The sequence below is a fragment of the Euwallacea fornicatus genome, chromosome 12 (genome assembly GCF_040115645.1).
Source record: "Euwallacea fornicatus isolate EFF26 chromosome 12, ASM4011564v1, whole genome shotgun sequence".
NCBI classification, from domain to species: domain Eukaryota; kingdom Metazoa; phylum Arthropoda; class Insecta; order Coleoptera; family Curculionidae; genus Euwallacea; species Euwallacea fornicatus.
In genome coordinates, this window is record NC_089552.1 from 1,648,241 (window position 1) to 1,665,910 (window position 17,670).

Consider the following 17,670-nt stretch of genomic DNA (forward strand, 5'->3'; position numbering starts at 1 on the left):
TAATTGCGTTATCGTGTGACGTTAACTAGAATTTTCAGCCGCCTGTAAACATTGCCATCCTCGGTAACCCTCATCTTACCTAATAGATAAAACGGCCCTGAACTGAACACCAAATTCTTGTGAGTTCCTTTATTTTTTAAACCAATAAAAATGATTTTTTTACGACGCAATATTATGGGCTCTTCAGCACAATCGGGTTTTATAGATGCAATATTTAGTTCTTAAGCGACTACCAGCAAGTTGGCTTCGTCTGTGGTTTTGCTTCTCGATTCCTTTACCTCGACCCTCATTAGTATCGTTTCTCAGTTTTGTCTTCAGTTCTGTTAGTTCGTGCTGCAGTGTTCCCAAGAAATAATGTCAACAAACCAATTTTACGTATTCGAAAATTCGGTGTACCGGAAAAAACTGTTTTCCCCGTTGAAGGAGCGCGGCTTCATTCCCGAGAAAATGTCCCAATTGTACATCTCCGGGATCCCACCAGAGGCGACTATCCAGGAACTGGCCGCGTTTTGTGAGGAACAGGGATCCATATTCGAAGTAAAGTTGATGACCAAACCCGACGGACGATTGAACAGGGGATTCGGATATGTGACGTACATGAATAAAGTTCAGGCCCGACGGGCCATGGAAGTTTTGAAAACCAAACCCTTCCAGAGGACCTTTTTGTCCTTCCAAATGTCCATAGACAACTGCCGCATTTTCATCTCTGGAATTCCCACTGAGAAGACGAAGGACGAAATATGGCACACCTTTATCAATCGCTACAACATCACCAATATAGCTGACGTCCTGATCTTCAAGAATTATACTGACCCCGATCAAAGCAGAGGATTCTGCTTCCTGGAATTCAAAACCCACGAAGAAGCGTCTTACTTCCGGGCGAAGTACTGGGATAAGTTGTTCATGTTCGGGAAGAAGCTGGTGGTGGACTGGGCACTTCCAGTACTAGAGACGGAAAACTCGCAGATGGAAAACGTAAGTTAACGGTGTTTTCCCACGTAAAAGGCAATGTTTAGCCCAAATTTTGTTTGATTTAGTATTAGTATAGTTCAGTGTAGTATTAGGATATTTTTTTCGTAATTTCCGGTCTTATTAAGTATTCTTTGCATCGTTATCTTGCGATCAAGTAGCGGATCTAAGGATAAGGGCGCCTCAGTGTGAAGAAAAAAATTTTTGTGAGCTATGAACCTCCACCAAAGCAGGCACAATGTGGCATAGAGCCAGGACCAGCCTTAGTGAATCTGGGCAAAATTTTGATTTACAGTCCCCTATCCCCCCCCAAAAAAAAAACGCCGACAAGCCCACCCTGCGACCGTCCTGTTGTGCCGCCCAACCAATCTCGCCCTCCATAAAGCCGGCACTGCATAGGACGTCATCGGTTAACAACAATAATTTAAAATTTTTCGATTTTTTAAAATGATTTCGCCCTTTTATTTTTCTTTCGATTTTGGTGATGGTAATTAGATCCGTCCAAAATTGCGTCCGCTGCGTTGTTGCCTTGTCCTGCACGAAAGTGAATGCACTGCAAAAGAATCGAAATTCTGGAATTTTCCCTTCAATATATCGGCATATCAACTTTCTCATTTCGTTCTATTTGTTGTTTCCTATCCTTGCCTATTATTATTGTGTTTGCCTAGCCAGCACTCCTAGAAAATCTTTCGTTTTAATTCAACTTTGATCAGACAAAGCGGCCGCAGTTTGGCGGCATCATAAAAGGGATTTTAATGTGTTTAAAAAAAGTGCAGACGTCTGTTTGGATATTACCGCCTAAAGAAGGCCGCCTTTCGGCTTCTTGGCAGACGACCAATCAGAGTCTGGATTTCTCGATAGCCCTTTTTGAATTAATTTCTATCCACACCTCACTTTATCCCGCGGTAAGCCTCATTCCCTCCATTCCTCCAGACCACAAGTGTTGCAGTTGGGGCTCAGATTGGGCAATTCGATGTTCAGTGGTCTTTGTACTTTTGTGTTGGTGATTTGAGTCGTGCTTCAGCGAGTCGGTGCATCGAATTGTTCTATCGGATCCTTTTTTGAGTGCGAACCACTGACCGAACAAGAAATGTCTGCTAAATTTTATGCCGAAACGGTGCCTTACAAAAAAATTTTGTCGAATCCCGTGAAGAAGTGGGGCTTCCTTCCAGAGAAGGAGTCCGAGATCTTCGTGTCGGACATCCCTAAATATGCCTCGATCCACGATTTGTCCAACTTTTTCGAGCAGGTCGGCGAGATCTTCCAGGTAAAACTCATGGTGCGAAGAAACGAAAACGTGAATCGCGGTTTTGGATTCGTGACGTATATGAGCAAAGAACTGGCCAGAAAGGCCATAAACGAACTTCAGCACACGAAATTCATGAACGGGTACCTGCAACTGCAAATTTCGGTGGACAATTGTCGGATTTTCGTTGGTGGGATACCCGTCAACAAGACCAAGGATGAAATCTGGCAGGAATTGAAGAGCTGTTATGGCCTTCACAATATTGTAGATGTGATAACGTACCGAAGTTACTCCAATCCGCTTCACAACAGGGGGTTCGTGTTTTTGGAATTTCGTACCCACGAAGAGGCCTCTTATTTTCGGGCGAAGTTCCACAATAAGTTGTTTCTATTTGGTTTGTCCATGTTGGTCGACTGGTCAGTGCCCATTATAGAAGTGGATGCGTCTGCATTGGCTGAGGTATTTACTGATGAGGTATTTTTTTGGTTTATTTTTTCATTGTTTGTTTGCTGGTATATTTTTGGAGAACATCAATATACAGGGTGTACCGATAGGATTGTTGCATTTTATAGATTTTCGTGATGCCAGCATCACATTTTTTCTGTAATTTCTGGGTTCATATAGTTATTTACGCGCCCAGGGCAGAAAAAAGATGACGCCCTTGTCTTTAAATAATATTTATCTGATCTTCTACATGCAACTAAAATAATATGACTCCCAATTGATTAAAGACGGTCAAAAAATTAACATGCGTTATTTTTGCTGTAGGGCCACAATGGACCGATGTTATTATTATAACATCATTGTTTGAGAAAAAAACGAATAATCCGACATAAGTGTTAAAAATTATATTATTCATTTACAGGTGAAGATCCTTTTCCTCAGAAATCTAGACGTAGCCCTGCACTCAGACGTATTCGCCAATCAAATTCATCAATTGGTGGAGAACAGAGCCTGTGTGGATAAGATCTACAAATTCAAGGATTACGCTTACATCCACTTGAATACTCGCGTCCAGGCAGAAGTGTTATTAAAAAAATTGCAGAGTAAGAATTTTCATACTTTTTTAATTCGATTTGCGATATTTTGCGTTTTGGAAGCTTTTGTATTTTTCCAAGGGGCGTTTAAGCCCTCCGAGATGTTGTTTTAACTCGTGACAAATTAAAAATTACAGAATTTTTGAAGGGATTTCCCTTGTTCAAGCCTTCAGACTTTACAGAACATTTTTCAGATTCATAAAATTGTATCTGAATTCTCGTAGATTTGCATTCAAATTATCGGAATGTACGTGAAAACCGTTGAAAATGCTCTAATAGGTTTTAATTTTTTTTTTTGTTAGGTTTTTTATCGCTTTTTTTCCAATTAAGTTTTGTTTGTTTTCAAAATTTGGTTGTATACCAAACAGCGCTACTCTGCGAAAGCTTCGTGTTGGGCCGACCCCCTGCATGTACATATGTAATACTAATTTTACTCAGAGCTATGAACAACCCAGTTGTAGCGTAATAGCAAAAATTATGTTTTTTTTTTGTTTCCCAAATAGTCACACAATCGATTTTTTTTTCAGAAGTATACGCGAATACACTGGTGGAAGTCCAATTTGCTAAACCTCCTAATAAATTCACTGATAAGAGTTTTCGAGACAAAACCTTGTAAGTTACTTTGCGTTGTTTGAAAATCTTTGCCTCGCACCTGTTTTGCATTCACTGCGTCATGAATCATTCTGTGCGTATATCGATGGTGATTCTTATTTAGGGCCTATCGCCGTGCTGCCAGCATTCCTAAATCACAAGTGGTCACCAGACATTGGACCCCTGTGAGCAACGCCAGCCCTTACTCATTCCATTCAGAAAGTAGGTCTTCCTCCGATTCTACAATGAATTCGGACTTGAACTCAGCCTCGCCGATGACTCTTTCGCCATTGACGCCATTGACCAGCCCGAGGAGCCATTACAATTTTTCCCAGACCAAACAACAAGTGACTAAAAACCAGTTGGAGTATTTAACGGCACAAAACCTAATTCTTCGACAACAGTTACAATTGGAGGCCACAGAAAGGGCGATTTTAAACAGCAGGCGAAACGTGTCCCCCATGTTCAACATGAATACTATGTGCGACATGATTACGAGCAATTCCGGCCCTGGGGGCTATCTCTTGTCCCCAGGGTCTTTTACCACGGCTCCAGGAACTTTCACCACGACTCCAGGGGCCTTTAGCTCTTCGCGACAAACGTATTATGAGGGAGCTTATGCTTCATCGGCACCATCAAATGAGTTGAAGCATGATGTTGAGGTAAGACAGCAGTAATGTTTACTATATATACACATTTATTATGTGATTATCACTAGTTTTGGCCATCGCAAAAAGGACGTTTATGGGTATTTTAACGTAACAGTAATGAGCGTAGAAAGTGATATACTTTATTTTTTTAATTTAGAGCATGGTTACCAGAATGGTAAATCGTTTGCTGGACGAGTAGGTTACTCAAAACGATCACGACTAAACGGCGGTCAAAAATGATTATGGACATTGAATATTCTGTACCTATGTGTTTCATGAAATCTTCTATATTATTATCCTTGTTTAATAAAAATATGTTAGCACATGTATGTTCTACACAACGAAGGAAATAATACCTTTATTTTATAGGTCCAATTAGTTCATCCTTATATTTATATAAGCGCATTTGTTTTGTTCGTATAATTTGCTATAAATTTTATATTTTACTGTTTAAATAATTTCAGGACTGTTTGTCATTAATAAAAATGTTCATTGTATTCTCCGTAATACAATAGACATATATATACAGGCTATACCATCATTGGGGATTTTGTAACTAAATTCTTACGGTATCGTCTCTAGAAATATTTGTTATTATACGTTTATGTAATCGTACCAGGCAGATAATCTTTTACCTACTGAGTGGGGTGCCACCTAGAGTTTCCATTTCTATAGTTAGAATAGTTTCCCTGTATTACCCTTAAAAGTTCACCAATAAGCTCAATTTGCATAAGTTATTTTTTCCTAATGTATTATTAATAATCGATATTCTTCTCGCCTAACAGGATAATTAGAGGTCATAACAATGGTAAAAAAGGGTACCAAGCAATTATTCGTATAACGACTATTACTTTTTATTTAAATATTAAGTTTCTTACTATTATTTATTTTTAATTTCGTCTTTGTTTTTTTTATTTAAGACTGATATTAAAGACTGATTAATCTCGACTTTGACTAATAAAAGCAATACACAAGTCATTGTTTTTGTCTTTATTTTCCTCTTATGCGATTACGTAATATTTCTATTAAAATGGTCGTATCAATAACTCGTCAAAAATGTCTTATTTACTATGGATGTGAATTTGCGTTGAGAAATACTGATTTAAAGTGGGCCGTAGCGGTCGAAAATTGGATATACGAGTTCATAAAAATTTCAATACAATAGCTAGAAAAAATGTTGTAACTAATGAAGTGATCGCAAATAATCATAGGCGCAACTACTTACACCATATAAACAAAATTGAAAAAAAACTTGTCAATCAACATTATTAAAAGGTATAAAAAGTTTTCTTTCCGGTAGTCACGACTTTGATGAACAACTATTCATAATTCATTAATTATTGCATTAGTCCCACATACACTATAATAATGCTAACTATAGGTGCAAGAATAAAATTATGCTAAAATACAAGTAAAATATTAAATAAACTATTAAAAATTAAGGAAATAATTTGGGCGATTTATAGACTCGTCGAAATTGGAAAAAGGCTTTGTGGTGCGGCAGGATACTATGTAGACTACCAAAAATAAAAGCAATTATACGCATTTTATAATGGGGGTGTTAATATTAGACTTACCCCGTCTGATTGTCCTAAACTGAGCCTGCGCATAGAGTCAGCAGCTTGCTTTACAAGTCTTCTAGCACGAACTGGAACTGATCTAAAAACCGTTTTGGAATATTTTTTGTTAAGATCTAAATTAATCACAAATGGATTAATAATTTCTTTGTATCACTAATTTGCTGAATGATAAATGCATAGATATTGCCGACCCGTTGGAAAATCTTGTGTGTTGGAGAGTTATTTAGGAAAGTAACCTATGTATATGCGGTTCTGAAAAATTTTTAAGCCCTGGACCTTTTGTTGACCGGTTAAGAATTTTTGCACATGGACTACTCTACATGTGCATAAATTTGGTCAAAATCGATGAGAATTGAGTTAATTACTGTCCTGTACAAAGTTGAGCAGGTAACACATATTGCAATGATCTTTTTGGAAGTACGCATTTGCCATTTAAATACGAACAGTTATATTTTACCCAAATTTAGTAAATTTTTATTGGAGATCTGGTACCTTTTGCGAAATAATTCCGGCAACATTGCTCTGGTAGTTTTATGTTCATGGGCGGAGTCAAATCCACTTCAAGTACAAATTTACAATCCATTCGAAACCGTTTAAAATAACCTGCTTGCCCCCACAGCTCACCAGTTTGCCTTCTAAATATAGATATGGTCGTAACGGAAGCCATAATGAGCCATAATCCAACGGATCCCATGTTTTCCTCGATGTTTCAGACCAGGGGCGTATCTAAAGGTTATGTTTCGACTGCCCAAAGGAGTTTTTTTTATTTATTTCGAAATGTGCATAAATACAACAATTTTTTTTGAGTGCTACTTAAAGGTTTTCTTCTGAAAAAAGCCGGTACATATTATGATGATAAACACAGGATCTTCACAGAGTTCTATTGTAAAAACTATATTATTGCCTCGAAAAAAACAAGTGCAAAAACCTATTTACTGATATTTTATGATTTTTCTTCGAACGCTTATACTGCTGACGACTAATTAGTCATCGGTTTGGTTGTTAGTTTGGAATATTGATATGAGGAAATGAATTTTAAGTATGCAATAAAATGTCAAATAAATTAACTCTTCATATCAAATTTGGAACGAAATGGATGTAGAATTGAAACTCATTGCCATTTTCTTAAAATCAAATTTCAAGTAATCTTCTTTCTTTAGTTTGTCCATTTCGCTTTAGTTAGTGTGTGTCTGGGAAAATCATAATTTTTTGGGTTGGCTAAACGAAGGTTATTCCTCTTTGTCTGGATTGGGTTGTACTCATTTAAATCCCCAGTCACCCCTTTTACTTCCCTTTGTTACGTAGTGACTAAAATCTAGGACAGGAAGAGGCGGATTAAGACTCCTCATTCCTGGGTAATCTCTGACCAATCAAAATCATTTTGCTCTTTTCTCGCCTTCTAATATCTCAGTTCTTTCATGTACTATGTTAATATGTTAATGATCCATAATTCATAAATCAATTAATAATAACTTAAAAACGGTAATAAATTCTAAACCGTGGTTAATGAATTGTGATATAATCCTAGAAATTTCAGGCATTATTTGAATTTCGTTAAATGTTCACAGTATATGATCAATGGCAGCTGAGATTCAGTCTTTCTTAGATCTACACACAGCATAATAATAATTGGATATCGATTGTTACTTACAGGCACAAATTCTGAGGCGGAAGCATCGCACGATATCGGGAGCTGTATTGGCGTGGTCTGGACCATTCCAGCTGAATTTTCGCTCCTTCCAGCATCAATCCTGCATAAATAATCAAGGTTATTACGAAACTGACCCAATCTCAAAAGAAAACCAAGTTAATACCAGTCAACTTTTCCATAACATATTCGGCAGATGCTCGATTTATGCAATGCACGAAAGCATAAGTTACGATCTTATGAGTACGTGTTATTAGGTTTGGCCCCACAATGGATTTGAAAATATGATGGATGTCTTCTTGAGTGTAATCGTGAGGTAGATTTTTGACGTAGAGAACAGTTACCTGGAATTAGCACAAGGGTAGAATTTGAATATGTTGAAGGAAATTTTAAAGAACAACCTGAGCCATTTCTATGGGGTCGACGTCGGGGATAGGGTCTGCCCAATCAACGTACATAATGTGGTTCCAAGCAATCAAATTTCGGGGGTGGAAACGTTTTCGGGCGGTTGACGCCAACATGTGGCTTTCAAACTCCACAAAAGCAAATCCGCGATTTATTTTACGGTCCTGCAACAATGGAAAGGTTCAAGGTTTAGCAACAGTTAAAAATTTGGCGAATATTGCGAGATTTAAAATTTTATATATACAGGGTGTGTAGGTTATAAATGTTGGCTTAAAAAATTGCCTAGATGGATTACTCGATGTTAGATAAATTTGCTCAAAGAATTAATATAATTTTATTGAAATGAAGAAGCTGTGAAGTAAATTTGATCAATTTACACCAGAGCCACCCTGTAGATACTATATGTTTTTAATAAACCCCAAAATTTGAGTTTTTTATTGACATAGAAGCCAAACTTGAATTTTGCCTTTTCTGGCACGATTAGATTAGTCTCTTGGAGATTTATGGACTGCATTTCTCATGAACTTATTCAATTCCCATAAGTACCCCATGCTCACCTGCCATGTTGAATATAGAATGACATTAGTCACCCCCTTTACGCAGCTTCGAAAAAGCGTTAAAATGTCGTTGTACGATTTGGTCCTCGGGACATTGCCGACGAACAGTCTGCGATTATCCACGCTTTTACAAATGGCCAGTCTGACGGACTTCTGGATTTCGTATCTGTTGAACTTGGCAATGGCTTGATTTGCGTGGAAGGTGTTGAAATAGGTGGCGAAACCGTACCCTGAAACAATTTTTTTTTTTTTGAGTTTGATGTAGAAGCAAATTAGTAATAAAATAAAGGTATGAATATATTGATAGAGACTATTATTGAGGTTCTTGTGACAAGGTATTAATAAATATTAAAAAAAAAAAAAAGAAAAATGGAAACGTGTCTTAAAATGTGCGCATGTCAGTTACGTAATTATTCAGGGAACCCATCACGTAGCATTAAGCAAGTAAATCCGTCCACTTACCTCGGTTCCTCTGGTTGAAATCCAACATCAATCTAAATTTGTACAACTTCCCTACCGTTTGGAAAATCGGAACCAGTTGGTCCTCGTACATATGTCTCGGAATATTCCCGATAAAAATCTCGCAGCCTCTGGGAGGTGGTAAAACATCTGAAAGCTTACAAGATGGCGCTGGATTAAACACGAAGATCCTTTGGCCATTTTGTGACTCGATTTTGTACCCCTCGTTCCTGTCGAGTAATTCCTGTAATCGATTGTTCAAACCAGTTTCTTGAGGGCTTCGGTGCTTGCATGGTGATCTGTCTTCGAATTCCAAGTTGAATTTTACCTCACCCGAGCACATTTTTGTGCAATAATATAATTAAAAGTTTCTCGAAGTAAAAGACGACTTGTTTGCAGTTAGAGAAATTAATTTTAAGTGAGGGGATTAAAATAAACGAGCCAGTCGCTGATGTAGGAGGGAGTAGGGTTGCCAGGAAAAAAGAAGGTAATAGACACCTCCATCTCCATCAGGTGTGGCCGTCCTTGAATGTGTTATAAATTCTATTCGTTGCAGAAGTGTCCGAAAGAAAGAGCGGGATTTGTTGCTATTGGAGGTAAATGTATAACGGTTTTAAGTAGGGTTTATGTTCAACGATTCAGCGTAACGACTCGCTTCTGTTTATCTAACGAGATCTATTTAATAAGTCAACAGCAAACAATACATTGTTAGTTAGCAAAGAGGTACCGCCCCTTTAGATCGTAAACAGACAAGTAGGAAAATTCTGAGTAAGGTTCTTATAAAAATTTTGTGGTTCCATCTAGCTAATTTTTGGTGGTAATTTTAACGATACACAGTGGCTCAAAATAAAGATATACAGATCACTCCATGGTTCTTTAAACAAGTGGCCTACTTTTTAAGTTTTTTAATTTAATTTAAGTCACGTGAATCTGGACCTCTTTACAGTGTCCATGCTCAATACACCATACATCATTGGCATATAACCAAATTTGTATATGTACAGTCTTAAACAGGAAAGATCGAAAAAAATATTTATGGATAATGGTTAAATTAAAAAAAAGAAAAATATATGCGTCGACCTGCATGCGTTTCTGAAACCAGTGCAACTTTGGTGAGGTCTTAGAGCTGGCGCTTTTCTGTTAGTGATATTATAAATATTATATGCTATAAAGGGCCTGTGTCATGGGTCCTTTCAAGAGGAAGTTTTCATTATTTTAAGGCATTTAACCTAAATTGATCAGTAAGGTTTACATGCTAGCTATATTCATTTATAGTATCCACATTGCGTTATAATATATTATGTTAAAGGTAAAAAGTCAAAAAATTTATATTGCGAACATATAATTTCTTATTTTCTGTGAATTTATATAAACTTTACAATAATGGCGGATATAGCGTAGCGCGCTGTTGCCTTGCTTAGCTTTATGGCTTGTGATATAGATGTGGAGTGGTTTTCTGTGCTTGTCACTCAATTTTCAAGTGTCAGAGGGCCGAAAATGGCCTTTTAAGATGAGTTACACAACAAATTTACTCACTTTATCTATAATTTAATAATTTAACCCACATAAACAATACTCAGAATGAGTACCGCGGTCTTAATAAGCCTCAGGGCAGCTAAACCTCGAGTTGGAGTAGTGGCGTTGTCTTGCAACCCTGTGCGAAATCATTCCACCGAAGACGTCGATCACACTAATTTGTCCCTGTATAAAAGGGGAACAGGGGGCCGCTCTAGTTTCAACGGTATCGTGGCCACAGTGTTCGGATGCACCGGTTTTGTAGGCCGCTATGTATGTAACAAACTGGGCAAGATTGGAACTCAGCTTATTCTGCCATACCGAGGGGACAGCTATGAGCCTATGCGTTTGAAAGTTGTAGGCGACTTGGGTCAAGTGTACTTTCACCATTATAACTTAAATGACGAAGATTCTATAAGAAAGGTCTTGAAGTATTCAAATGTGGTGATAAATCTTGTAGGAAGAGAATGGGAGACTAAGAATTTTTCTTTCACTGATGTTCATGAGCATGGGGCTAGGAGATTGGCTAGATTGGCAAAAGAAGCAGGAGTGAAAAGATTTATTCACTTTTCTGCTTTAAATGCTTCAGAGCATCCAAAGGGAGTTATTCTTGAGAATGGATCAAGATTTCTAAAGAGTAAAGCTTTAGGTAAGTTTTGTTAAACGGGGTGGAAACAAGTGAATTAATCCAAAGACTCAAATTATGTGTTTATATAAAAACACATACACAGTGTTTAGTGATAATAAAAAAGTATGCCTTTAGTAAAAGGTTATTTTATGCATCTTCTGTTATATATTAAAATTATATTCTTAAAACTACATTTTCCAACTGGTTACATAAATACCTATTATTTTTCCAGGTGAAATTGCTGTTAGAGAAGAATTTCCAGAAGTAACCATCTTCAGACCAGCAGAAATATATGGCCAAGAAGATAGATTCCTACGTTATTACCTCCATGATTGGAGACGTACGCTTCATTACATGCCCTTGTGGGATAAAGGCGAGAAGACCATCAAACAAATAGTACATGTCAGTGATGTGGCTGCAGGAGTGGTTGCTGCGATCAAAGACCCAGATACTGCTGGGAAAATCTATCAAGCAGTAGGCCCTAAAAGGTACCTGCTTTCTGATTTGGTTGACTACATGTATCAAGTAACCCAAAGAGACAGTGAAGATTGGGGATATAAACGATATGACATGAGATGGGATCCCTTCTTTCAGTTGAAGGTCACTTTAACTGAGAAGCTGTCCTACAGTTGGCCTCTTGGACATTTGCATTGGGAAAAGTTAGAAAATGACCATGTTACTGATGCAGTTAATTCAGAGCTGCCCACTTTGGAGGATTTGGGAATTAATTTAACAGGCATTGAGCAGTTCCAATGGGAATTGAGACCCTGGATGAATGCACAATATTACTGGCGTGATGCCGACGAAGCGATGCCGGTACCACCTCCTCTTCCCAAATCTGTGGCTTGAGTATTTTTTGAAGCGGTTTCGATAGATGCCAGCAGCGGTTCATTTAATTGTTTCTTGTTGTGAAATATAACGTATAAAGATATAAATAGAACATCATTTTTGTTTGTTATGCTGCTTTTTCTGTTATCTGAAGTGTGATGACAAAGATTTGCCCGCGGTTCTGCGTTTGGTTGGGTTGGTAAAAGTTCATTCAGAAAGATATCTAAATAAACTGTTCATCAAAATAGATGGAGCTGCACATTTTTTTTATTAAGAAAAATTCTAATGTATCGATCAAATAAAAATCGAGTGACTGGGAATGTAGAGGGGTCTGAATTCAACTTAATTTGAGCTTTGATTTACATATTTATGGATGGCATCTCGATTAAACCAATCGTTAAGCTTGTATTCATATTGTTAGGAAATTGTTATTCACCTTTGCGTCAAGAGTGTTTTTTACAGATTATTAGTCATATAACATGAGTTGTAGCATGATTCAATAAGTTATTGTTTGCGACGGCAGATTCACTTTTTCACTACTTTGTATTTCGAATTGAATGTTGTGTGGACTATATCTATATTTATTCAATATTTCGTAGGTACCGCATTTTGAGGGGTTTCATAGAACGGATACTCATATTAGCACAATTCTTTTGAAGATAATATTTCGTAATTCGTATCCCCATTATTACCACACAATATTGTCGGTCTTCCATCGCATTGTCCATTTGAACATGTATTTTGAGCATATTTCACTTTTTCGACTTCCCTCTGGGTTTTTATTAATGCATAAACTCACTCTCTTTCATGGCTAGTTCGACTAAGTGGACTTTACTTAATCTTGGAAAGAGGAATCTATATAAAAGGTAGTTTATCATCCATAATATAGAAGCAGAGATGACACAAGTGGTAAGCTAGAGTGCCCAGTCCACCCATAAGGGCCTGTCAGAGGACACAGGTGTCCGTTCTGGCGCCCGTAATTAAAACATAGATTTATAGGCGCATCATGCTTTCATAGCTGAAACATATTTTATGCTTTACCGTCTGCATTTGCGAAGCAATAGCAGTAGTTGTTACGTAAATAACTATTCTATAACGCAGAGGTCATGCTATGCTTGTTTTTGATTGAATTATCCGAGATTTGTATTATCTACAAAGCCCATGAATTTTTAAGAATTTCTGTTTCTTCGTACTACTTGCACAGTCTCAAATAAACGATGTATAAAAACATTGTTGCTTTTTTTCGGAACACACAAGAAATGCACAGGATATCCCGAAAAATGTGTTTTTACGAAGAATGGTGCTGTAGGTCTGATCATAAAACCTGGGACACCCTGTGACTATCGAAATCTCTTGGGAAGAAGGCTAAAAAGTTTCAAGTTTAATGCGTTTCGATTCACTTCAAATAGTCTGGGGGACGACTGCTCCTGGAATGGTAAAATTTTTAGAAACTCAGGACACTATATAGACTTTATAGACACTAATAGCTTATATCCCTTATGAGCAGCATTCTTTTAGTTAGTTTTCAAGAAATGAATATTGCTTGTGGCATGAGGGACCCTAAGGGTTTTGATCGCTCCAGAATCGGGCTTTCATTTTAAAAAGCGTAGTTATGTTTATTTTGTAAATATCAAGAAAGGATTTGATCCGGTCTTCAATACTTTGAAATCTGATGGAACTATAAAAGGATTTGGAAACAGGAAAGATAAAACCTTGATTGATTCCGGGTATCTTAAAAACACCATAATTTGGGACATTGTTACTTTAGATAACACAATTTCATAAGCATGCGGCTTGGTAAAAGCACAATACCTTGAATTTAGTTTTCGATTTTTCAAAAAACAATTTAGAGAAAATGGAAATAGAAGTGGAAAGAGTTTAGAAAAAATGCAAAAGCGTTTTGTTCGGTCCCAGAAAGCAATTTCCGTCTTACGTTTAAGGCAGAATGTAGGGTCTGATTTCAATTACTGACCACCTCTTTTCCGAAAACTCATGAGAAGAAAGCACACAAAGGGTTAAAGCTTCATGATTGATGACTGATAATTGAATTGCTCCGAATAAGATTTGCGAAGGAATTAACGCTCTAGCAGGTTCTTTAGCTTATAGAGAAGACAAGCTCTATCATAACGGAGGAGCTTTATTCCTTCCATTAACATACAATACAATTACCAGAAAAGGTCCGTAAATAGAAAAAAATTCACAAAGTTCTCTAAGCAAACTATAGCGAACTGCCAATAGCAAAATTGTAATAGTAATTTATAAGGACATATATTTGTTAGAGTATTACGATACTTAGCCGTGAAATATGGGGCCGCGGGGACATTGGAGCACGTGATAAATGGAGTGAACGTGTGTAAAGCTCCACTGCTTTACGAATAGAAATTATTGGTTTGATAAGAATCCTACCGGCGAGCTTTTTGCGCCATTTGCCCCGGATTTAAAGTTACTATCGAGGGAAAATTTAATGGGACACGTGTATGAAATTTTAATAACTACCTACCTACATGCAGCCTGTTCCGGGGAGTAACGTAATTTCTGGAGTAAATAGAAAAATATATCCAAAACTCACACATACGTACAGTTTCAGCAGAGCTTTTTTAGTCACCGTCTCAAAAATCAATTTGCTTAGGTCAGCTGGTGCGAAATTGGTTCAATTAGGGCACAGACGTGTTCCAGCTTGGCATGAAATATGTTCAAGTGCAGCCCAGAGGCGGGCGTATAAAGGATGTTCATTGAAACTGGCATTTTAGGTTTTTACGAAGCCCTTAAACCATCGAATTTCGTACATTCCAGAAGCTGGCGTGTGGTATCAGTCCTTAGATGCCGCGTTACCAACCCTGCAAGGTATTCTAAGAGAACGTTTGAACGCGTTCCGCCACTGGGTTGGAGTTTTAGGGAATTACATTTAGACCTTAAAGCCTGTATGACAATTCAGTGTATTTCTCCAGAGTGGCCCGAGTGGCTACAGCCTTGAACAAATCTCATATATTTTCAAGTCAAATATATATGGGTGCAGCATTAAGACACATATTTCATTTGCTCTGGAACGTGGAAGTTTAAAGTATTGTCGGTGTGGCCAGTCGCAGTTGATTAAATCTCCGAGGCAAACCCAAAACGAGGGTTCCTGATTAAAATGCAGGATTTCAAATTTCCCCTATTGTGGGTTTGATTTCTGAATTTGCCGTAATACTTTGGGGAAACGAGCGTTGTTTAAAGACCCTCTAAAACCCTGGAAAATTATTTAAAGCTGTGCCCGGATATTCAAACGAAAACACTTTTGGAAAATGAAAAGAAATGCCATAATATCATTCCTCCGCTTTGACATCCCTTTCCATGCGACAAAGATGTTTTGTTTTCAGCAATTTTCCTGGTTTTCTTTGTGCTCATTTTCGTTAATCCCAATTCCTGGCCATGTAACAACATTATTGTTGCTTGTTTGAATCTATTCTTGCCAAAAGATTAATTTCGTTCAGAGGCAGATTCTCAGCACATGTAGTTTCAATTTTCAATATCCACATGTACACTTCGTGTTTGAATGTGTGCCATCTCTCAAAGACGTCCTTTCTGAGGAATTCGAAAGTTTGCATTCTGCAGACATTCAATATACATATGGATTTTATAGGAGTGGAGTATCCGGGTTCATATTTTATGAAAAACTTCCCCCGGAGCTTTGTTTATGTCTAGAAGGAGAGCCCGGAGCCTTCGCCTCTGCCTTTTATTACGTGAGAATTGTCCGGTGGCAGGGAATTTTAGATGCCGCTGATCTCATTTCTTTACGTTGTTTGTTTTGTTCGGTAAGTAGTGCAAATAACATAAATTCGGAAAATTCATCTCCATGGCGTATACACACCAGACCGGCATCCAGCAGCAGGAAATCGTACATTTAGCCTGCAGGTTTAGCGGACGGGGGTCGAATAGCAAATAAAACCCAATTTGGGGCTTAGCCCCGGTAACGGCAGCAGTGGCATCTAAGCCGATTATACTAAATATTAGATACAATTTGTTGGGGATTAGGCCCGAGCGGCATTAAAACCGACACTAACCTAGAACGGTCTTCAATTTGTCTCTGATCCGGCTAATAATCACTTTGCTATGGCCGCGACCCCGGAATGGAATGATCCATTAAGGGGCGTTATTCTATATTAATATCGCTCTCAATCTCTCTCCATTTCTTTAATTAAAATTCTCGAGTCGTTATCTGTAGGTACTAAGAATTCCATTGCAAGACGACTTGCACGGTGTTCTATATGAAGGAAACTGCGAAACCAGCCATAAGTTTTCAACGAACGTTATATTTTACGGAAGGACGCTTAATCCTTTGAATCCGGATTTATTAAAGAAAAACGTCATATTATCAGGAAATATTAGTTTTTGAGGGACAGTAGAATGTTTTTGTTAACGTCTGCCCCTTATTAGATGCAAGTAAACGTGTTTTTTTGTTATCTTTTTTGATGAGGGAACAGGCCTTTGGGGGGCGAAGGCAGTTTAGTCTCGGAAAAGGGCGAATGGCTTGCCCTGTCTCGTTATTGCTCGTTTTTATCGATATTATTTAGCACGTAAATCATTAGTTTTTTCCAATAAACCTTACCTAAAGTTAGAAGGGTTGTTTTTGCACAAAACAGTGTCTCCGAGACTGTGAACTCAAAGCGGTCGGGACGTGATTGTCCAGTCCTTAATTGTCTTGGCGGTAATTCTGTACAGTCCTGGATTACAGTAGCGGTTGTAAAATACATACATCAACTTCGGTAACTCGAGCCAGAATCACATTACTTCGGTCACACCAGAAGGATATATACATTTTAGTCCTACGAGAAGTTGGAAGCACACAATATCACCTACATTCCTGGAACTCTAACGTTCCCCACATTTGTGTTAATCCACACTAAACGTTTTGATTTTTATTGATGACGTTTTAAGCTCAGAACATCAAAAGTTTCTGCTCTAACGTAATGGTTAATGCCAAGTTGAATTGTCGATTTCAAGAATTTTAAGGAACACTTTAAGCGGCAAGTGTTTGTGCAAGTTTCTGATGATCAGCAACTCTTTAAAGGAGTAAAGAGTTTTTATAGTCCTGTAGCAACAAACTCGTCCGTTTTCATGCGAAATTTTACTGGTTCCGAATTGAATCTATATTGCTAATTGTACTACATCCATTGATTTATGTTTAACGTCTATGCTCATTCATCGGAAGTTCAGCATTCGATTTCATTCAAGGTTTATCGAGGAAAGTTCGAGTTGTGTACAAAACTTTGGTTGGGCAAAAATGAAATCTAGTGATAAATAACGATCTTTTCAGGACCCTGAAGGGGAAAACTCCTCAGTTATTATATTACGCGATCATTTACTTTTTTAAAGACGAATACATCAGAGTTCTGGTAACTTTTCCTGCGAGCTAATTTTCACACAAACGTTGACCGTTTCATTTCCGTGCAAATCATGTTCTGGATAAAGTTACCAGAACGTCGATTATCGGCCCTAACTCGGACCGAAATAGTCGATTTCCCTACCATACAGGAAGCCTATACATGACGCCTTAATAAAAGAATGAAAAATAATC

General features: G+C 37.7%; 3 protein-coding genes across 6 annotated transcripts in view; 2 read left to right on the forward strand and 1 right to left on the reverse strand.

Annotated features, from left to right (window-relative positions):
- Nucleotides 1–301: 301 nt before the first annotated feature.
- LOC136342357 (APOBEC1 complementation factor-like) lies at nucleotides 302–5,385 on the forward strand. Of its 2 annotated transcripts, none has more exons than XM_066288074.1 (5): nucleotides 302–975; nucleotides 3,081–3,261; nucleotides 3,780–3,864; nucleotides 3,968–4,505; nucleotides 4,651–5,385. In XM_066288074.1, the coding sequence occupies exons 1-5, from the start codon at nucleotides 355–357 to the stop codon at nucleotides 4,690–4,692; spliced, it is 1,467 nt and encodes a 488-aa protein (XP_066144171.1). In that variant the 5' UTR covers nucleotides 302–354; the 3' UTR covers nucleotides 4,693–5,385. The 2 variants fall into 2 exon arrangements, with proteins under 2 accessions (XP_066144171.1, XP_066144170.1); XM_066288073.1 differs by lacking the exon at nucleotides 302–975 and adding an exon at nucleotides 1,597–2,689.
- Nucleotides 5,386–5,394: 9 nt separating this feature from the next.
- The window catches only part of LOC136342359 (APOBEC1 complementation factor-like), a 130,983-nt gene continuing 118,707 nt past the window's right edge, over nucleotides 5,395–17,670 (reverse strand). Inside the window, exons 1-7 of one of the 3 annotated variants that reach the window (XM_066288078.1) lie at nucleotides 14,614–14,724; nucleotides 8,684–8,913; nucleotides 8,123–8,290; nucleotides 7,888–8,065; nucleotides 7,725–7,824; nucleotides 6,071–6,152; nucleotides 5,395–6,010 (exon numbers count right to left, since the gene is read on the reverse strand). In XM_066288078.1, coding sequence (XP_066144175.1) covers nucleotides 6,002–6,010; nucleotides 6,071–6,152; nucleotides 7,725–7,824; nucleotides 7,888–8,065; nucleotides 8,123–8,290; nucleotides 8,684–8,913; nucleotides 14,614–14,686 — 840 coding nt within the window. In that variant the 5' untranslated portion in view covers nucleotides 14,687–14,724 and the 3' untranslated portion in view covers nucleotides 5,395–6,001. Of the gene's footprint in view, nucleotides 6,011–6,070; nucleotides 6,153–7,724; nucleotides 7,825–7,887; nucleotides 8,066–8,122; nucleotides 8,291–8,683; nucleotides 8,914–9,145; nucleotides 10,102–14,613; nucleotides 14,725–17,670 lie in introns of those variants that run through there. The other 2 variants (XM_066288077.1, XM_066288079.1) reach the window with 2 other exon arrangements.
- On the forward strand, nucleotides 10,611–12,243 carry ND-39 (NADH:ubiquinone oxidoreductase subunit 39). The gene is made up of 2 exons (XM_066288076.1): nucleotides 10,611–11,306; nucleotides 11,518–12,243. The coding sequence occupies exons 1-2, from the start codon at nucleotides 10,724–10,726 to the stop codon at nucleotides 12,132–12,134; spliced, it is 1,200 nt and encodes a 399-aa protein (XP_066144173.1). The 5' UTR covers nucleotides 10,611–10,723; the 3' UTR covers nucleotides 12,135–12,243.

Excerpts from the sequence above, each read along its gene's own strand:
- LOC136342357 (XM_066288073.1), top strand. The coding sequence starts at position 2,060 with ATGTCTGCTAAATTTTATGCCGAAACGGTGCCTTACAAAAAAATTTTG. Across the intron at positions 2,690-3,080 it reads CTGAGGTATTTACTGATGAG|GTGAAGATCCTTTTCCTCAG; the intron begins GTATTTTTTTGG and ends ATTCATTTACAG. Across the intron at positions 3,262-3,779 it reads GTTATTAAAAAAATTGCAGA|AAGTATACGCGAATACACTG; the intron begins GTAAGAATTTTC and ends TTTTTTTTTCAG.
- ND-39 (XM_066288076.1), top strand. The coding sequence starts at position 10,724 with ATGAGTACCGCGGTCTTAATAAGCCTCAGGGCAGCTAAACCTCGAGTT. Across the intron at positions 11,307-11,517 it reads TCTAAAGAGTAAAGCTTTAG|GTGAAATTGCTGTTAGAGAA; the intron begins GTAAGTTTTGTT and ends TTATTTTTCCAG.